Raw genomic sequence first — 14435 nt, 5'->3', positions numbered from 1 at the left:
ATAAACTTAAAAATTAGTTTTTGTTCCAAAAAATATTGTAATATAACTCTATGAGGTCAAAACCCCCTATTTATTAATGCTTACGTTTCTGCTCTAACGAGAAGCGTAAGCACAAATAATGCTTATTCCGTATATGAATTGACCTAGTTATTCTGCATTCACGCTGTAGCAAACAAACGTGATTGACAGATTAGAAGCATGTAAACAGAAGGCGATAGCAAAGTTTGTAAAGTTGCTTCAATTTATGTATATCCAGTTAACTCCCTTAATGCTACAATGTAGAACATGGCATGATTTGAAAAGTTGCAAAAAAAAAAGAAAAGAAGTGAACAAAAGGGTTAAATCCATAGCTTCTGCTCTCCCCACCCTTACCTCCCTTTGGCAAAACAACGCCTCCAATGGGAAGCAAGTCCAGGTGAGACAGAGCCCAACCCCTCACCTGGCACAGTGCAAAACAGAGCTGTGGGATACAAGAAGTACTACGGGGAGTGCATCTCTCCACTACTTTCTCCAGTCTATTTTGAGACTTTTCTTGAGTGCACTGAATAAAGACAGAGGTGCTGGGGTGAACCCTTCTTGGAATTTGGCCAGAAACATCCTCCATGTGCAGGAAGGGATGAGGAGTTGGCTTCTGCAAGTGTCCAAAACTCTATAATCTGCCTTAATTCTGCAGCTGCCTTCTTAGTCCTGCAGTTTACAAATAGGAAAAGCACGGGAGTTTTTGGAATTTCTAAGAGACTGTTCCATTCACACAGCTGAACCTTAGCCTGGCCTGCCAGAACTGTTTTTAGGGCATCATCCTTTTCATTCTGACACTCACTAGAAATCCGCAAGCTTATTCTAGCTTTTTCTGCTCCCCCCCCACCTTCCATCCAGTCTCGCTTGTCGCACAATCTGTCAGAGCCCTAACATTTCCTCTCCTTTTTCTGTGCTGGTAAAGGGCTTTTCCAATTTGCTGTCTAAAGAAGAGAGCGGACAGAGTGCTTGAGAAACCACTGAAAGAAAAGGGGCTGAGAAGCGAGCAGCCCCTCCTCGCAAGATCTGAGGAGAAGCATCCTGTGTTTGCCAGACCCTGCAGACTGAAGTCATGATTTTGGGTGAGTGAACATTTTCCACCTATTATATTATATTTATTATTCCTTTCTTTTCTCTCTTAAGCTGTTGCAGTTGTGCGCAGTGATGGAATCTATTGATTGTGTTGCCTCTGTCTGCATCACTTTACTAAGCTCCTTGCTATATTCTGCTATGTTATTTTTATCTTCCCATTCACAGATTTACTGTAATTCTCTTTGATCCTGCCTTTCGTAAATGTTCATGTCTTTGACTCAATATTTCTCTGCACCATCAGTGACTTCTATTTGTCCCCTGTTCATCTTTATTTGCCCCTCTCCAGCTGTGTGTATATTTGAGAAGAGGGGGTAGGTGGACCACTGTTACCCCTTACATCATATCCTACAGCTGGTGGAATAACTTATTTGCTTTTGAAATCTCTAAAAATTAATTTTCAGTCAATGACCAATAACTCGTCATCTCCCTTCATCTTTATTTCCCCCTTCTGAATTTTACAACCTATTGTTTTTATAACTCTGGTAAAAGAAACTTTAAAACTATTATTGAGGGGTTTCCAAATAACGGGGTTGTCATTGTTTTGAATTTTACTTTGCTTCTCTGTCTTGATAATGGGTTGACCAGTTTTATCCATCACCTCCCCATATCTTAGACCTCTTGGAAAAACTTTTTGTATTAGAAACCACAATTGAATAGTTTCTTGATTAACACTCCCTCCCAACTCATCTCAACTTTATGTCCCTCTCCCCAGAGTCTAAATGTGAGCATGAGGCCGATGTTGCCTTCAAACATCTCCTGGTGTGGCCAGAATAACTTTGTCTTTGGGCTGCTGTTCAGAGCAGACCAAGTCATAATTTTGACTTTGGCCTGTATTGTATCCCCTTACAAATTTGTATCCTCTCTTAGATTTGGACTTTAACGTTTGGACCATTCATTGGTCTTTTACACTTGTCTACCTTGTAACAACATATTCATCCTTCACTTATAACTGAGGTACTGGAAGTAATGTAAAATACTTGGTAAAGGTTTATTTAGGCAAGATCTGTGTTTATTCTAATATGAAATATTAATCATTGCTGATTTCTGGCTAATAATCTGTATTTTGGCATAGTGGCGTACAGTATGCTGTGTTTTACTAGCTGCCATATGTCGCATATTGGCTGGAAGGATTGACGTATAGTTAGAGCTACTGAAATGTTAATGCACTCTCTGAGTAGAAAGTCGGTGTATTGTAGGTAGTGAAAGTGGGAATTTATAGAATTTCAGCAGAAGGATAAGCTACAGTACATAAGGCGTATGACTGAAACAAAACCACACAATCAAGACTGGGTGTTATTTTGCGTTTCAAAATTCGGAATTCGAGACTTTTCCTCACTAACCATCCACCATTTCTTCAGGGCTAGAAAATTTAATAGTGGCCCAGTAGGCTCTGCAGTTATTTGGCTATATAAGGGCTATGATGCATATTGTTCACTGGGGAGTTAAAACATTCATTCTAATGGACACAGCTGCACGTGTCCCTCCTCACCTTGGCTCAGCACCAACATTTTCAGCAGCTGCGCCTCTGTATCCCGCCTTGTAATTAAAAGAGACAAGGAGTCACTGTACCTGTTCCAGTTGGGACCTGAGCAATGACAAAACACCATTTCTCAAGACTTCATACTATAAACTTTTTTTTTTTTGCCTTAATGAAGCCTCCGAGAAGATCAGACAATAAGATCAATCTCAGCATACAACTGCAAACCCTCAATATTCCAGAGGCAGCACTACTTAAAAGGGATGTCTAAAAACAAACATTTATCACTTATCCATACAGGGGGGTCCCACTACTGGTATACTCACTGTTCACTAGAACTGGGATCCTAAACTACCATATTGTGAAGACTTTGAATGGAGAAGTGGTGACGCATGTGCATTGTACCTCTTTTTAATGCTTATGTGACTGACTGATGGAGCTAACAACATTATGTACTGTACTAAGGATAGGTGATAATTTTTTGACGGAGATAACCTTTTTTTGTGCACAAATTCAAATTTTCAAATGTCTAATTATGAAAATAACTATAACTGTAGAGAAACTTTCCTAAAAGACCATCTCATTGTGAAGACCCATTTATCTAGACCAGATCTGAGACAGAATTTGAGTTCCACCATATCTTATGTAAACTGGTCTTCTTTGCAGACGACCCCTTTAGAAGACCATTTTTCACTGCAACTTAATGTAGTAGTAACAAAGCGGTTATGGTCAACCATATCATGAAGTTGCCTCCAATATTGGTTTAGTTTCTGTTCCTTAGGGAGCCATGAATCAGAAGGCAAAGTAGTAGAGTAATGGATGGTTATTGAGACGCTAAGCTCATTGACATTGCTTTCGTATTTTATTCTGCAAATGGCACGTTTGGTTTTTAAGGATCTAAAGCTTGGTATGAATAACTTCAATTAACTTTGTATCGATCATTCTCTATGTGGTCCTTTAGAAACCATTGTTTAATATAAACAATAGAAGCAAGGACTCACTGGCATAAAGCACAGCACAAACAGACTCAGTGTGCAGGATAAAAGGATGTATAGAGTTGCTAGGGTATAAAATGTTCACATATAGATTATACAGGAGGAGCTAAGCTGTGGCAAACTTGACACCCGAAGCTCTTAAAAGGCTTCAGTAGTCATATAAGAATCCACGACTTGCAATACGAAACCACCTTAAAAGTACAAAGATTGAAAAAAATGGTAAACCATTCTTCCAGTGATAATATAGTCCAGGTAACCCTGTAATCATGGCAAGGAATGATGGCCTCTATTACACACCAAGAACCCAAGCAATCTCATTATTATGCTCCTGTTTGGGATTTTTTTCATAGAATTTGGTATATGTACAAGTAATTACTTGTAAATCCTGATTTGAAATGGACTTTTAAGCATCTTTTTAATAATTCATCTGATTTGTCAACCCTGTTAAAGATCGTTCCCCCGTCATCTCTTTGTAAATCGTCCTCGGCGGAGGAGAAATTGTAGAGGCATGACTAACAGTCAGATATTGTTTACATCAAATTAGTGTCTACTTTATAGTTTCTCCATTACCCGGCAGCAAATTGTCATTATGATGGTGACCTACATGCAAAGGAATAATGTTAATGATACCATAGCTAGGAGTACATTTAAATCATTGTTACAATATAGTCCGAAATCCAAATAATCCAGAACCTAGCCTGAAATTCTGGTTTATCTGGCGACTAAATGAATCACAGCTCCAGAAAAGTAGGACAGTTCCAGACATGTTCTCGTAGCTGTTGTTTGTTATGGCTTCCTGAAAAAAAAGGCACCCTAAAAGAAAATGAGGGTAAAGAATGAAGCACTTGGCTAACTTGACCAAAAACATTGATATATTTCCTTTTAAAGAGAAGTATGATGGCCTCATTCATGAGAGATTATGGCTCTGAACTCTGCTGTAAAGAACTGTCGCATGGGACCCAGAGAAATGTAAAAAGAAGAGATAACTCTTAAAAAAGATTGATTGTTACACTTCCTAAAATTTAAGAAGTGCATTCAATCTTTTGTATGAGTCTTTCCTCTTTTTTTAAATTAATGACCCATAGAAATTTACTATACCCACCTCTTCATCCAATGTGATATCTGACATGCTCTATCTGGGGTCATATTATGTAGGCTCGCTGGAGTGCATGAAGTTTAAAAGTGGCCATACACTTTAGATGATTGTCGGTTGCATGATGCTTCCCCGATCGTTCGTCCGACAGTCGTCTCAGCTGACTATACCATACACAGAGAAGGAACAATACTATTGGCAGTTTGAAATCGGACATGTGTGATCAACATCTTCTCTGACCATCAGTTGGCTGGCGCCCTCATACCCATTAAACCATAGACCAAACCCGTCGATCTTGGCGAATTTGGACAAAATTAGTATAATGTATATGGGGGTTTTTACTCTTGGACTTTTCCATTGTCAGAAATACTAGCAAAACCACATTGTTATGGTGAATATAATAGTTCAACAGTTGATTGTCAGGGGACAGAAGAATTGGACCTATTCAATTTTAATGTCAGTTTAAGCCTCCTTGAAAGGCTAACTCCCCTCGCCCCATTTAAAATTTAAGCATGCTTGGCCGAACCATTTGGGAGAGGCGGCAGATACAGTTGTCAGCTGAACGAGCGGCCAACAACTTTCTAAGGTATATGGAGACTTTTGGACTTATACAGTTATATGAAAAAGTTTGGGCACCCCTATTAATCTTAAGCTTAATGTTTTATAAAAAATTGGTGTTTTTGCAACAGCTATTTCAGTTTGATATATGTAATAACTGTTGGATACAGTAATGTTTCTGCCTTGAAATGAGGTTTATTGTACTAACAGAAAATGTGCAATCTGCATTCAAACAAAATTTGACAGGTGCATAAGTATGGGCACCTCACCAGAAAAGTGACATTAATATTTAGTAGATCCTCCTTTTGCAAAAATAACAGCCTCTAGTCGCTTCCTGTAGCTTTTAATGAGTTCCTGGATCCTGGATGAAGGTATTTTTGACCATTCCTCTTTACAAAACAATTCCAATTCAGTTAAGTTTGATGGTCGCCGAGCATGGACAGCCCTCTTCAAATGATCCCACAGATGTTCAATGATATTCAGGTCTGGGGACTGGGATGGCCATTCCAGAACATTGTAATTGTTCCTCTGCATGAATGCCTGAGTAGATTTGGAGCGGTGTTTTGGATCATTGTCTTGCTGAAAGATCCATCCCCTGCGTATCCTCAACTTTATCGCTGATTCTTGAACATTATTGTCAAGAATCTGCTGATACTGAGTGGAATCCATGCGTCCCTCAACTTTAACAAGATTCCCGGTGCCGGCATTGGCCACACAGCCCCAAAGCATGATGGAACCTCCACCAAATTTTACTGTGGGTAGCAAGTGTTTTTCTTGGAATGCTGTGTTTTTTTGCCGCCATGCATAACGCCTTTTTGTATGACCAAACAACTCAATCTTGGTTTCATCAGTCCACAAGACCTTCTTCCAAAAAGAAATTGGCTTCTCCAAATGTGCTTTTGCATACCTCAGCCGACTCTGTTTGTGGCGTGCTTGCAGAAACGGCTTCTTTCGCATCACTCTGCCATACAGCTTCTCCTTGTGCAAATTGCGTTGTATAGTTGACCGATGCACAGTGACACCATCTGCAGCAAGTTGATGCTGCAGCTCTCTGGAGGTGGTCTGAGGATTGTCCTTGACTGATCTCACCATTCTTCTTCTCTGCCTTTCTGATGTTTTTCTTGGCCTGCCACTTCTGGCCTTGACAAGAACTGTCCCTGTGTTCTTCCATTTCCTTACTATGTTCCTCACAGTGGAAACTGCCAGGTTAAATCTCTGAGACAGCTTTTTGTATCCTTCCCCTGAACAACTATGTTGAATAATCTTTGTTTTCAGATCATTTGACAGTTGTTTTGAGGATCCCATGATGCCACTCTTCAGAGGAGATTCAAACAGGAGAACAACTTGCAAGTGGCCACTTTAAGTAGCTTTTCTCATGATTGCATACACCTGGCTATGAAGTTCAAAGCTCAATGAGGTTACAAAACCAAAAAAAGTGCTTTAGTAAGTCAGTAAAAAGTAGGTAGGAGTATTTAAAACAAGAAAATGATAAGGGTGCCCATACTTATGCACCTGTCAAATTTTGTTTGAATGCAGATTGCACATTTTCTGTTAGTACAATAAACCTCATTTCAAGGCAGAAACATTACTGTGTCCAACAGTTATTACATATATCAAACTGAAATAGCTGTTGCAAAAACACCAATTTTTATAAAACATTAAGCTTAAGATTAATAGGGTGCCCAAACTTTTTCATATAACTGTATTGTTAAAAGATCCACATAGAGATATATCAGTGGTGAGTTTCTGATTTGTCACTATATTATATGATATAAGCCTTCTATATTATTGCATTTTATACTAGAAACAGCTTAAGGACACGGTCATCTACATCTGTATAGTTTTCTATGTTAATCCTCTGCAGCAATAACACAGGCTTACAGCGGTCTCTGAAATGGTCAATGCCATGTTTAGCATGCTGGATAGTCTCCGGCAGTACTGGGAACATCTGTTGGCCTCTGCCTGGAATTTTGGGCATATGGGCTGTCATTCTTCATTCCTACTCAAGATCCATAGCATTTAATGAGGTGATAATGAGTTTGTATGTACCAAGAGACAGATGTGTTTAGAAACACGCTCTCATAGGGATGTATATAAATGTTTTTTCATTAACTCTGAGTCAGGAAGCATTGGTCAGGCAGTGACTTTGTCTTCTGCATTCCTCTGTTCTAGGACATCATCTGACTGGTACCAAGGACAGAATTTTTTTTCAGAGCTGATTCTCTTTGAGTGGCATTATAAAGTATACTACAGTAATATATTGAAGGTTTAAAGCATAATAGTTACAGATATTTCAAATATAAAAGCTAATTATATTTATACATTTTTATGCATTGATTCCCTAGTCATGATCAAATCTTCTAAAACTTTAAAGGCGTCAAGGCTTAAAAAAATATATTGCCCTAACCTAGGATAGGCCATAAAAGGTTGTTCTAATGTTCCCTCTGCTGGAGCACATTGCTCCTTTACCTACTAGCTTCCTGCTTGCCGAGGACAGTGCACTCTTGAAGACTGACAGTTTGGACCAGCGGCATAGTCATGCTGGTGGTCCAAACGGAGCACTCTCTCATGCTTTTAGAAGAAACAGCTTTGCCTCCTCAGCATGGGTGAAGTGCAGAGGGACTGAAGCTGGCTACATACGGCAATCCGGCCAGCTTCTGAGCGCTACACACAGGCTCTAAAGTATAGAGCCCACAAGCGGCACACATGCCCTATCTCGGTAACCAGACACTTTGAAACTGCGGGGTGGCTGGCAGCTTAGTTAACGAGCTGTATACTATAAAATTAAATATTCATCTGTTCTTGAGAACGGAGAGGGATTTTAATAAGGGGTAAAATGTAAAATTGCTTTTTCTTACAAGCACTTTGTAATTTTACCCATTTAAGAACTTTGAGACAACCCGTTTAATAAATCAGGGAGTTTTACTGTATAAAGGCACCTTGGTGCTCATGTGGGAGCTGCAGCCTCTTACATTTCTACATTAGTTTTATGTTGCACTTGTTTCATATCAGCAAGGTATAGCAATATTGTCCTATACACTTGAGATTAGCTGGGGTTTTATTAGAAAGAATCATCCAATAAACACTTTTTATAGCTAACCCATTGTAATTACCGGTTGTGGGTCTTTCACTGATGAGTAATAAAAATTCCTGTAACCATGATGCAAATTGGCCAATGGTACTTTTCTCCCCCTACATCTTCTATCATAGAGGTCCCATACGAAATATATAAGGACATGTTGTATTTCATCATGCCCAATCCCTTGTGTCCCTTGGTGTCCAGTCACAGCCAGAAAGCGTTGAAAGTTACTAATTCCCCACTCTCTTTTACAATTTAGATATATACAATCAGCTGAATCAAAAGTACATGTTTAAGGAGAAAGTCATGAAGTCATGGGATGTAGTTGACAAAAGGATGGCATAAGTATGGGTAATGTAAAAAAGCTTTATGGGTAGATCTCAAACATATTCCACGTATCTTTTAATAATAAAATCTTAACAAAAAAGCTTGACCCATTTTAGTCTAATGCACTGAGAAAAAAGCAGTCATAGAAGACAGAATTGGGTGTCCTCCTGGTGTTGGTCAATGTTATCATGCCATTGTGTTAAAAAGGACTATTGGGTGCTTCTATCATCTTGCACATCTTTTACCTCCTCTCATGTGAAGGTCCTAGAGTAGGAGTAATTTTGTGAAGGTTTACACTACTCATGAAGAAAAATGAGTTAATTTGATTAGAGACCTCCTCAATCATCATTCTATGCTGTCACCATCCTTTTAATACCTATGCAATTGAATTATGTTAGTATCAAATAGTTCTAAACATTGTATGAGATTTCATAATACTAATTTCTTCTACAACTACACCTAGTCTAGTTTTCCAAAACGGATGGAGGTTATGTAGAACACTTCTTCTGTATACTATTTACTGCACTTTACAGCAGTCTTCATTCTGAACTGAACAAGTGGAAACTTCATAGAGATCATCAATCCCATAATTGAATCCTATCTGTGATTAAAGGGCTACACGTATAAGGGTGGAGTGTCCCTAGTATACACATCCCGTCATGGTTCTAAACTTATCTGTGTATTTTCTGCGTGTTTTATATCACTTTCAGTTAATTTTTGTTCTTATCTGTAATCTGAAGAAAAGTTACATGAGGCTTTCAATGATGAGAACAGATTTTAGACTGTTTGCACACATAACAATGCTTCCATAGAGAAAGGCTGGCAAGCGAGAGTCTATCAATGCCAGTGATAGAGAATAGGCCAGGCCACACTCACAAGGGAACAACAATACTTATAGCAGGTTTTCACACTAACAATAAAAAGAAAAGGCTTATCCTCCATAGTCAGCCAAGTAAAGCAATGATCTCTGCCGAAGTCAAGTGCAGAGGGGGAACGTTCAACTTCAGCCACACCTTGAGACAAGATGATAAGGGCTTTTCCCTTTAGTTTGTAATTTGAGCAATTGCCTAAGAATTTTAATCTATACAGTACACCTCCCAAGGCGGTAACCTTGTCTGATTCCGAGTTATGAAATATAAAGAAAGGAAATATTTTCTTTATGTATGTGAAAATAGATGGCATTGCAGTGATGTCTGATATGTAGACATTACCTCAATAGTATATGCAAGGACAAGTAGATATAGCTAAATCTACCATTGTGCAAGACCAGCAAGTGTTTTCATTGTGTGACTTTATTATAATATTACATATTGAAATTGAATTGTCCTAACCTTGCACTGTAATAATGAGTCCTTGTCAACTTATCGCATTGTTCTACCATATGAAAAACTACAAGACCAATATCAATATGTAAAATAATTGCATATAAATATATTAGATTTATTATCATTGGATTTATATATAATAGATATATGGTAGAACAATCAATCTGTAGCTATCACCAGCGCTTTGATAATGTGGGGTTCTAGGTCAAAGTAATCATACATGCACAAAAGCTCGTATATTCTCCTCCGAGGTGTGACTTAAAACTGTGACAAGGCCTCACCTACCATAATATGCTACTTTGACATGAGGCCCCCCAAACAGGCATCCCTGCTATCATCGTACACCCCTCAAATCCCACCACAGACAACCCCCAGCATCGCATACCAACCCCAAAAATCCCCCCATAGTCATTCCCTACCATTGCGCACCAACCCCAAAATCCCCCCACAGTCATTCCCTACCATTGCACACCAACCCCAAAATCCTACCACAGTCATACCCCACCATTGCACACCCCACAAAATCCCCCAAAGGCACCCCCAGCATTCCCCCTCCTAAAATCCAACCATCTCCCTATCAGTCAGCCAGCACTCACATACACATCCAACCGTCAGCCAAACTTGTCAATATCGGCAGGTTAGGACGACATAAGTCTAATGTGTATGGGGGGCTTAAGTCTCTGCCAGACTTCTGTCAGTGGTTTATCTGCCTGAGGAGCAAAAGGATTGGATATTTGAAATCAAACTGTGTGATCCTTATCACCTAACTGTCAGAGAAGCCACACACATTCGATGGTTGATCGATCCCTGGTGTCTCCCTTCGTGGCTGAGGGACCTTCAGACTCCATCAGGCACCAGGCCCAGTTGCATCTGCTATCTTTTCACTTCCATCATAACCCTTATGTTCTGGTGCACTGCTTTTACCTTATTTTTGCTCCTTTTTTTCTCCCAGAAACATACATATAATAGGTCCAAGTGTAAAGATGCCAATTGCTGTTAAACCAAGGTTGACCACATCCCCCAATGATTTAAGATGTATGGGCAACCAGACTGTCCCTTGATAGATGATGTAGAGGAAAAGAAGTTTCAATCTTTGTTCTTAAGGAGATAAGCCAACATCATCAGAACAGTTTGGTAATGTCATGCTCTCCTCTTCCCCTTGAGGACACATGCACTCTCAGCTGAATCGAGCATGCGTATAGGTATTCACTGAACAAGTATTCAGTTAGCAGTTATTGGAAGTGTATGGCCAGCCTAAATGTACGCGTCTGTGTTGATAAAATTATAATTTGAGTTCCAAGTGGCCACAGACCATATAAAAAGATTACATTCTGGGTATATTGGCCTCCATCCATTAAGACAAGTGGTTTATACGCCAGTGTTAATGATGGGCGTGCAGGTATGAGATGATCCAAATTAATAAAGAAGCACACGCCTCTTAATGAACTCGGCCTATCCTATCTGGTGTGCATCTTTCCAGAAGAGTTACTCCATTGAGGTACTGGAGTAACATTTCTAGTGTAAGAAAATAAATGCCGTCACTTCTCAATAATTTGACGGGTGAATGTAGCCATACCTCACCCCAGCTCCTCCTATTTTAGCGGAGATACCTGAAACTGGCATTAAAAATTAAAGGTCGCAAAATTGTTGCGAAACTCTGTGTGATGCAAAAATTTTGCAACTTTTAAGAGAGTATTTTACACCAGTTTTGTAGCATAAACACTTTGATGAATCAGGGTCATTGTCATTACTGAACCACCAATATTCTCAAGGAAATTGTCATCAACCTTCCCCCACTCCTCTTGACTTGTCCCATAAAGTACATTATTCCATACGTAAAACTAAAGAGCAACGGTAAAAACACCAGAAACATTGAAACAAACTGACATTTACTCCTTCACGCTTAATATAAATGAAATTAAATATTTAATGAAATTTATTACATTTACAAATGTTTAGTGCCTCCATTGACGTTACAAGCGGGGGTGACTGAAGTTCTATAAGTGATGCATCTGCCCGGTATAGATGGTAACAATACTCACCTTGCAGATGAAATGCTAAATTTGGCCCCCGAGGGCTTTTCTCAGAAAGGAGGATTAATGTAAACTTCTATATTCTCACATAATCCTTTTAAGTTCTCATAGGTTTTTTCCAATATGAAAGTGAATGCTGTTTATATTCTTTTATGTTCTTTTTGCTGCTCGCCAAGGAATCATCCATCAATAGAAATGGATTTAAGAGCACTGGGAATACCGAAAAAAGAACTCATCACATATACTCATTTCTCAGATTAAAATGTAGCTATTGCATACTTTAGTCCGAAACTGCAGTATATTAAAAGTGTTTTAGCTTGTAACAATGAGTAGACTGGTATTTCAGCAGCCATCTGTAGTGGAACTGACACATGTGAATGGGGATTTCAATACACTTGTAGTTATATTGATTTATTACTGCAATAATGCAATCAATGTACTCTATCATTGCCGTCCTTGTCTGCCAAGTCATCTTAGTGTTTCTATTCAGTTTTATTTACTCACTCTGGTATTAGATATCGGAATCACAGCAGTTGAAGCAAACAGTTTTGCCATGTTCAGCCATCATGATTTTTTTGGAATTATAGCAGGAAATAAAAATGAGTGATATTTAACCATAAATTCTAATGGCTAAGATTGATTTTATGGCCTTTTATTTGGTAGAGTCAGGTGTTAATGGCTTTCTTTAGTGTTTGTAGCCATTTATTCGGCTAAGGCTAGGTGCAGACGAGCGTATTTTTTGTCATGCAAGAAAATCGGATCCATCTATTATGCTAATCACACTCTGATCAGACTCTGATCATAGTGTGATCAGAGTAAGACCAGAGTGTGATCAGTGTGATCAGTGTGATCAGAGTGAGACCAGAGTGAGACCAGAGTGAGACCAGAGTGAGACCAGAGTGTGATCAGAGTGTGATCAGAGTGTGCTCCGATTCTCTTGGATGAGGAGAAGATGGAGAAAAAAAATTCAGACCATGGAAACTGAACCGCACTCAGATGTCATCGAGAGCAGTCTGATGTTTTGTTGGATCGCACTAGGACAGGTAATATGGTTGTCTGCATGAGTCCTAACAGCTTTCTGTCCAAATCCCCTCAGCTCAGCTGAGTGCTCATATCATGTGTTCTGTATAGGAAGAGAACATTAAGAATATCCATACATCTAAGGCTTTATTCAGACGTCAGTTTTTTTTAACATACGAGAAAAGCGGACTGAGTTTCTTCAGTTATTTTCAACAGAGTTTCATCATAGTTTGATTAGTTTCATTGACGTTTTTCACTGACGATCAAAAAAAAGTTTCTCCACCTTCTCCCATCTATTAGTCAGTGAAAAAGGGTCAGCACACTGTGGCATCTGAATGTTGGCAGATTTTTCACTGACCCGTAGATTTGCATTGTCAATTTTGATCCAACACTCGGATTAATATCAGGCATGTCTATGTGATTTTGCATGGACCACTCGGCCCAAGGAAGATATTCGACATGTGAACAGCCCCATATGTACAAGTGCTATCCATGAAAAACACAGCTAGCACTTGTATGAGAAAAACTGATGTCTGAATGAAGCCTTAGGCCTTACTTACTTAAGCATGTCCTCTGTAGCTTATCTCCAGGAGAACAATGCGATCGGCAGTCTGCAATTGGACATGTACGATTGACATCTCTCCCTACCATCAGATGGCCGGCGTCCCCATACACTTTAAAACCATATACCATAAAAAAAAATCTACAGCGGCATATAACCGCCAGACAAGAAGAGATTCTGACAACATGAGAATAAAATATAAACTATTTTATTTCAAATAAGGAATAAAAAATGTAATAAATTAGACAAGGAAAATAAACCTCCAAAAATAAGGGGGATGGGATACACAATAGGGTCTAATGAATATTAAAGATGTCATGTAAAGCACCTACAGGATTGTACACCTAAACAAGGTTAGATAATTAACCCTAACAATTTGAGGAATGTAAAACAAAGAACTACTACCCCCAATATTTTGCAAGTGCGACAAGGAGAGTATATCCAATGTGAGTTCCAGTTATGTTAAACAAGGAAAAGGGGGCTCTGAATGGAATATTAGAGCCACTATAATAGATCTTGATAGGAATAAGAAAAAGACACGCCCCCGGAAGAAGCAATTAAGCGAAACGGCGTCCGTCGGGTGTGGGGAGGAGACTACAGGTCTCCAGCGCTCCAGGACCCACTTTACAACGAGGTATTCTTATTCCCTCCTTCACAGGCATCTTTTTCTTATTCCTATCAAGATCTATTAGTGGCTCTAATATTCCATTCAGAGCCCCCTTTTCCTTTTTTAACATAACTGGAACTCACATTGGATATACTCTCCTTGTCGCACTTGCGCAATAATATTGGGGGTAGCAGTTCTTTGTTTTACATGCCTCAAATTCTTAGGGTTAATTATCTAACCTCGTTTAGGTGT

At 39.2% G+C, this 14435-nt stretch overlaps 1 protein-coding gene across 2 annotated transcripts in view; it reads left to right on the top strand.

Moving 5' to 3' along the window:
• Positions 1–425: 425 nt before the first annotated feature.
• Positions 426–14435, top strand: part of ZNF385A (zinc finger protein 385A) — a 211628-nt gene continuing 197618 nt past the window's right edge. The window contains exon 1 of one of the 2 annotated variants that reach the window (XM_073663154.1): positions 426–1097. In XM_073663154.1, coding sequence (XP_073519255.1) covers positions 1088–1097 — 10 coding nt within the window. In that variant the 5' untranslated portion in view covers positions 426–1087. The remainder of the gene's footprint in view (positions 1098–14435) is intronic. The other variant, XM_073663153.1, reaches the window with a different exon arrangement.

This window comes from Phyllobates terribilis, unplaced genomic scaffold, assembly GCF_046119375.1.
Source record: "Phyllobates terribilis strain yellow unplaced genomic scaffold, ASM4611937v1 Scaffold_2__4_contigs__length_985480577, whole genome shotgun sequence".
Lineage (NCBI taxonomy): Eukaryota > Metazoa > Chordata > Amphibia > Anura > Dendrobatidae > Phyllobates > Phyllobates terribilis.
Note: the sequence above shows the minus strand (reverse complement) of the source record. Positions and strands in the feature narration are given on the sequence as shown.